The sequence below is a fragment of the Pseudoliparis swirei genome, chromosome 21 (genome assembly GCF_029220125.1).
Source record: "Pseudoliparis swirei isolate HS2019 ecotype Mariana Trench chromosome 21, NWPU_hadal_v1, whole genome shotgun sequence".
Taxonomy (NCBI): Eukaryota; Metazoa; Chordata; class Actinopteri; order Perciformes; family Liparidae; genus Pseudoliparis; species Pseudoliparis swirei.
Genome location: NC_079408.1, coordinates 4,415,658 through 4,423,157, shown reverse-complemented (window position 1 = coordinate 4,423,157; position 7,500 = coordinate 4,415,658). Strand labels below are relative to the sequence as shown.

The window sequence follows — 7,500 nt, the reverse complement described above, 5'->3', positions numbered from 1 at the left end:
AAGGACAATCTAATATGTCGCTGAATTTGACTTTGTAATTCTAGTTATAGTGGCAGCTCTCTCTCTGTGTGTGTCACACACACACACACACACACACACACACACACACACACAGAGGCAAGCAGCAGAGACAGAGGAGCAGACAAAAGCATGTTTGTGTCCATGAGAATGTGAAGCACAGTGGGTCTCTGTGTATGGAGACTCAGAGAGATGGGGGGGGGGGGGCATGACGACAAGGTTTCACAGGGATTTAAAAAGGAATATAGCCGTGGCTTTTGTCTCTGAATGTTTTGACTAGACATTTATTTTTTTGCATATGAAAGCTTTTTATTTTTTATTTATTTCCATGTATTGAAGCTTTTTATTTATTTATTTTTTTGCATATGGAAGCTTTTTTATTTATTTTTTGCGAAATGAATCTTTTTATTTGTAATTTTTTTTGCATAAGGAAGCTTTTTATTTATTTTTTGAGAAATTAATCTTTTTATTTTAGTTAATTCTTGCATAAGGAAGCTTTTAATAAATAAAATGTTTTTCTTTTTAATTAAAACAAATGTTTGCATTTGGAAACTTTTTAATTATTTATCGTTCAGCATATGGAATCTTTTTATTTTAGTTATTTTAAAATATATTTGAAAAAATATATGACACATTTTTGTCTATTTACTTTCCAACTACTTTAGTTTTATATGCACTTAGAATTTAGTAACAACATTTAAGGTTGAGGAGGGGTTGTGGGGGGGGGGGGGCACACACTAAATGTAGCCACTCCATCCATTGTTGGGTTTCCTTCCCCCGTCTCCTCTGAAAAGTACACAAAAGCAGCGCCGGTCCATTGTGGTGCAAAACAGAGAGCAGGCAGGGCGACCCGGGTCGAGGGAGGAGGCACCGGGACCAACACACACACACACACACACACACACACACACACACACACACATTCGGTCTTCAGTCCCTCTCCGTCTCACACACGATGCACAAGCTTGTGACTGGAAGAGTTCAAACACACATTCACTCGACTGCACGTAAATACACACACGCTCACACACACACACACACACACACAGCATTCAGACCCTTGTTGTATTCACTGGCGTTGAGGTGCATATCGCTGCTCTCTCCCACGCAGCGCTTTGTGTTGATTGAACAAGTTGCTCTGGTGAGAGGAGATGAATGTGACATTTAAGACACACACACACACACACACACACACACTCACACACACACACACCGTCTCTCTCCATCATCATTGTGCTCTCGCCCCGAGGCTCAGATCGAGGATCAGACCGACCAAAACCCAAATGCCACCTGTTAGCCGTGAGAGAGGAAAACGACAACAATAAACACCTAGAACACCTATTCTCCGGTGGCGGCCTCTAGTGGCGGCGGCGGGGTACTGCAGCTCGGTGATGTAGGTCACCGCAGAGCCTCTTCTGGGTCTTTCTGTAGGGCGGCGGTGCTCATCTGTGACGACACCGAGGGGATCAGAGGCAGACGGAGCGCCGGGGGGGGGGGGGGGGGGGGCATTTAATGGCGTGGGAAGCGCTTATGTCAGAACAGACTGGCCGGCAAGCTGATTGAGCTGGGACTGAACACCCCCCTGTGTGCTTGGATCCTGGACTTCCTGACCGCCAGGCCACAGGTGGTCAGGGTGGGCAGACACACCTCCAAATCCCTCACCCTGAACACAGGATCCCCCCAGGGTTGCGTCCTCAGCCCCCTACTGTACTCCCTGTACACAAATGACTGTGTGGCCAGGTTCAGCTCCAACACCATCATCAAGTTTGCGGATGACACAGTGGTGGTGGGCCTGATCTCCGACAACGACGAGAAGGCCTACCTGGAGGAAGTTGCTGATCTGTCACTCTGGTGCCAGGACAACAGCCTCATCATGAATGTCACCAAAACTAAGGAGCTGATTGTGGACTTTAGGAGGGTACAACAACAGAGGACGTACTCACCACTGGGGATTAACGTGACTACTGTGGAGAGGGTGAGCGGGTATAAATACCTGGGAGTCCACATCACCGAGGATCTGACATGGTCAACAAACACAGACACTCTGGTGAGAAAGGCAAGGCAGCGCCTCTACCACCTCAGGCAGCTGAGGAAATTTAAAGTTTCCCAGAGGATCCTTCAGTCCTTCTACTCTGGAGCTGTAGAGAGCGTCCTGACAGGAAGCATCACTGCCTGGTTTGGCAACTGCTCCGCTCAGGACAGGAAGGTTTCAGAGAGTAGTGCGGCTGAACGCACTATTGGAACTACACTGCCCACCCTGCAGGACTTGTACACCAGGAGGTGCAGAACCAGAGCCGGCAGGATCATGAAGGATCCTCACCACCCCAACAACAGACTGTTTCAGCTGCTGCGGTCAGGCAGGCGCCTAGTCACGCTGCAAGAACAGAGAGACTGAGACGGAGTTTCTTTCCTCAGGCCATCAGGATTGTGAACTCCGACCTCACCAGGACCCCCACATAGACCCACACAACTGCCCCTCTTAGGCACACACACACACACACACACACACACACACACACTTACTGTAAATATTGTGTTGTTTTTTATTTGTAAATAGTGTGTACTTGTTGCCCTTGCACATTCCTGCTGAGCATTGCCACCTTCATTTCACTGCACACCCTGTGTGTGTATGTGACAAATAAAACATCTTGAATCTTGAATCTTGAGATGAGGCGTCTCCATCCAGCTGAGATGGGATGCCTCGGGGGAACTCACTAAGGGAATTTTTTTTGAGGGACATCTTTCTGCATCTCGATGTTTTACATCGACTAAGTTGTCAAAAAGGATAATCGGCATCATCACATTTGGGACTAGAGAGAACCAGATAATCCACTCCTCTGAGTCCGTTCACCTCTTGTTCGCTTCAACGTCTCAATCTGCGTCTGACATGTATTTCCGTCCAGAGGGGGACGACTCAGCTCGGTGTTCTCCTCATCCTCACGTCGAGAACACGCGTGGACCTCGAGGCCCGAGGTCGTGTTTTATGTGCAGACTCGCCTGAGTCCACTAGAGGGAGCCAGAGAGCGACGAGTCGATTTGAGGGAAATATTTAATCGCTCGCATACAGGAGAGAGAAAAGAGTTTAAAAGATTAGGCGTGGATATTAGTCAATATATATTATTTTTTTCACATTTGTTTTAGGACAAAGTGATGTGTGGCACAGAGGAATGAGCTATTTTCGTGCACACGGAAAAAAAAGCTTCCCTTAGACAAAAAAGATTATAATAAAAAGCTTCCATATTAAAAAAAAAAGAAGCTTCGATATGTAAAACAAATTTCAAAGTTCCATATACAACAAAAATAAATTTAATAAAAAGCTTCCATAGTCAAAGATATATAATAAAAAAATCTTCCATATACAAACAATGTTAAATAATAAGCTTCCACATGCAACAAATTAAATTTCTAAAAAGCTTCTATAGTGAAATAAAAAATAAAAAGCTTCCATATGCAAAAAAAGAAGCTTTGATTTGTAAAAAAATAGAATTTTCCATATACAACAAAAATAAATTAAATAAAAAGCTTCCATAGTCAAACAAATTAAAAAATAATAATCTTCCATATACAATTCTTTTTTTAAATAATACGGAACAAATGTATTTAATACAAAGCTTCTATAATCAAATACAAATTAAAAAAGCTTCCATATGTAAAAAATATATCTAAAACTTTCATATACAAAAAAATAAATACACCCTGAAATAAAGTCCCATTTTCCCTTATTTATGAGATCCTTATTTATGAGAAATACACCTAATAATGTCAGCAAAGAGCAGATGAATCCCCTTTGGGACGTCTGCACGATACACAACATTCGGATGTTTTTGTCCCTCTATTCATTTCCCATTGATCAATGCCTCTCTCTCTCTCTCTCTCCAGACCATGGCGGAGTACAGCTCTCTGCTCAGCGACCTGTCTGAAAACATCACCAACGAGGACCTGGAGCAGCTAAAGTCGGCCTGCAAGGAGGACATCCCCGAGGACCAGAGCAACGAGATCACCTCCTCCAAGGAGTGGTTCGGCTACCTGGAGAAGAACGACAAGCTGGCCCAAGGTGAGCTCCCCAGATGGAAAGACATTTCACTTATCTCTGAACTCTTAGCGACGTTTCCGGTTATTTTTCGCCAGACAACCTGTCGTACATCGAGCACATCTTCGAGATCTCGCGGCGACCGGACCTGCTGACGAGGGTGATCGAGTATCGCACCACCGTGCTCAAGATCTCCGAGGACGACGAGATCGAAACCAAGCTCACGCGCATCCCCTCGGCCAAGAAATACAAAGGTGAGCTTCATCTCCAGCGGGTTGTGTTCACGGAATAGTCAAACGATGAATCAGGCAGAATTCTTTTTTTTTTTTTACCAAAGTCACACATGTCACCTTTTTTTTGTATATGGAAGCTTTTTATTTCATTTAATTTTTAGCATATTGAAGCTTTTTAGGATTTAATTTTTTGTTTTATTTTGTATTAAAGTTTTTTGCATAGGGAAGCTTTTTATTATTAATGTTTTATTTTATTGTATTTATTTCTTTGCATATGGAATCTTTATATTGTATTCTTTTTTTTGCATATGGAAGGTTCATATTTTATTTCTTTTTTTTGCATATTGAAGGTTTATATTTCTTCTTTTTGCATATGGAAGGTTTATATTTCTTTTTTTGCAAATGGAAGGTTTATATTTTATTTCTTTTTTGCAAATGGAAGGTTTATATATTGATCTATTTCTTTGCATATGGAAGGTTTATTTTGTATTTTATTTTTTGCATATGGAAGCTTTATATTTTATTTTATTTTTTGCATCTGGAAGGTTTATATATGTATCTATTTTTTCCGTATGGAAGGTTTATATTTTATTTTATTTTTTGCATATGGAAGGTTTATATTTTATAATTTTTTTGCATATGGAAGGTTTATATATTTCTTTTTTTTGCATATGGAAGGTTTCTTTTTTATTTTATTTTTTGCATATGGAAGCTTTATATTTTATTATTTTTTTTGCATATGGAAGGTTTATATGTGTATCTATTTTTTTGCGTATGGAAGGTTTATATTTTATTTATTTTTTTGCATATGGAAGCTTTATATTTTATTTATTTTTTTGCATATGGAAGGTTTATATATGTATCTATTTTTTTGCGTATGGAAGGTTTATTTTTTTTATTTTTTTTTGCATATGGAAGCTTTATATTGTATTCTTTTTTTGCATATGGAAGGTTTATATATTATTTCTTTTTTTTTGCATATGGAAGGTTTATAATATATTGATCTATTTTTTTGCAAATGGAAGGTTTATATTTCATTTTATTTGTTTGCATATGGAAGCCTTTTATTATTAAATTTTTTGCAAATGGAAGCTTTTTATTATTTCATTTTTTGTTTTATTTTTTATTAAAGTTATTTGCATATGGAAGCTTTTTATTATTCATTTTTTTGTTTTATTTTTTATTTTTGCATATGGAAGCTTTATATTTTATTCTTTTTTTTGCATATGGAAGGTTAATATATTTATCTATTTTTTTGCATATGGAAGCTTTTTATTTTATATATTTGTTTGCAGATGGAAGCTTTTTATCATTTATGTTCTAAACATCTCTCTCTCTCCTCTGAAAGACATCATCCGCCAGCCCTCTGAAGATGAGATCATCAAGTTGGCCCCGCCCCCTAAAAAGGTGTGAGGTCGCGACCCGCAACCCCGATCTTTTGCACCTTGAGTTCTTCACTCCCGACCGTTTCCTGACCGACCCCATCGCAACCCCACCTCACACACACACACACACACACACACACACACATCAAGCCACGCCCCCTTCTTGCACTAACACAAGCCATGACTGACCAACCAATCGGATTGTAGCGACGCAGCATCTTCCCAAGCTGAGGGGAGGTGCGGAAGAAGTGAGACATTAGAAGAAGAAACCTGGAGACGGAGCGACAGCGTACGTGTGTGAGGGGGAGAGAGGGAGAGAGAGAGAGAGAGAGAGAGGGAGAGAGAGAGAAATAGATCAGAATGAGTGTAACCTGTAAAGACTGTTCGATCTGTGATGCTGTGCTTATGCAACTGTGTGTGTGTGTGTGTGTCAGTGAAGTTAATTATAGTTATGGACCATGACGACATCACTAATAATTTGAAACGACAAAACCCCGCCTTAAAAAAATAAAAAAGTTAGCAGCGAATCAAAATGTCAACATTTCAGAAAAACATTTCATAAACTGGTAACCATAGCAACAGTAGGCCGGATGCATTGTTTTGCAGATGTAACAAATGCCGGATAATTCAGCAGAAGTCAATTTAAATATGTGGAAGAGTTGACAGGATATTAAATGAAAATAAAATGTAATAGTTTATATTCTCAGAAACATTTGTTGAAACATGACGTGAAAGTGATGTCACGTGACTTCAGGGTCCTTGTTCCCGCGTGCAGCTCCTCTAACACAGCAGGTGTGTTTTTAATGTGAAAGACTTTAATATTCACGTCTGTCTTTTGTCTCGAGGAAGAAAGAACTTCACAAAAAGGTCAAAATATTCCCTTAAAGTCAAAACTTCAATAAGTCCAGTCGGCCTCTTTGAGCCACAGCTGTTCTTAAACTCAACTTTAAGTCCGACTTAAAGAACGTCCTGCTCACTGTTCCTCAGCTAGAGGCTCTGTTTGCATTCCCTTTACTTAGATAATTATGTCGTCATTCAAGAGCGAGAAAAAGAAGAAAAAAAGTCTAATATTTTAGAAGAAGAAGATATTTAAAGTCGATTTTCATAGGAAAAGCCAATATTTGCCTTTAGCTTATAATCATAGAGTTATTCAGAGGACATTTTAAGATGAGGAAAGTGAAGTAAATATTTCTATACTATGAAGTTCCCCTGAAGGTCTGTCGTATGAGCCGGCTAGAGGTGTAAATATACAAATAATATATTAGAAAGTAGAGCAGAAATAATATATATTGACCTGCAGCGTGTGTGTGTTCCATAAAGGACCACTAAGTGTTACTTTAACGCCCCTAATTTTAATCTGAAATTAAACTATTCGTCTAAACTTAGATGGAAGAACAAACATTAAATCGATATATTTTGAGTAAACTTTTTAACTTTCTTTCATGTCGCCATTTTATTTTGTAACGCGGAAAAAATATAACGGACCGGCGTGTGAATCCTGGATGAATGAGAATCAAATTTACGTAAAATTACCTTTAAATTTTTTTTATATGAAGCAGCCATAAGGCTCATAAGCAGCTGACTATGCCATTCCCTCCATGCACCAACAGAATAACTAGACTGTTAAAACGTTAATAAACTATAATAACTGCTCTTTTTTTAACACTGTGTGCTCCCACTCCCCCCCACACACACACACAAACACACACACCCATCATTGAAGCCTGAGCAGAATATATATTTACCCCCTCCTCGGAAAATGTTTCACAACTGTGAGAGATTGATTAAAAAAAAAAAAAAAGTCTCTCAATTTTAAAGAGAGGTGCTTTTATTC

The 7,500-nt window shown here is 39.5% G+C and overlaps 1 protein-coding gene across 1 annotated transcript in view; it reads left to right on the top strand.

The window, feature by feature from the left end:
- The window catches only part of LOC130211965 (astrocytic phosphoprotein PEA-15), a 25,167-nt gene extending 17,848 nt beyond the window's left edge, over window positions 1–7,319 (top strand). Inside the window, exons 2-4 of the mRNA XM_056443008.1 lie at window positions 3,898–4,072; window positions 4,147–4,302; window positions 5,630–7,319. Coding sequence (XP_056298983.1) covers window positions 3,901–4,072; window positions 4,147–4,302; window positions 5,630–5,694 — 393 coding nt within the window. The 5' untranslated portion in view covers window positions 3,898–3,900 and the 3' untranslated portion in view covers window positions 5,695–7,319. The remainder of the gene's footprint in view (window positions 1–3,897; window positions 4,073–4,146; window positions 4,303–5,629) is intronic.
- The last annotated feature ends 181 nt before the right edge of the window (window positions 7,320–7,500 follow it).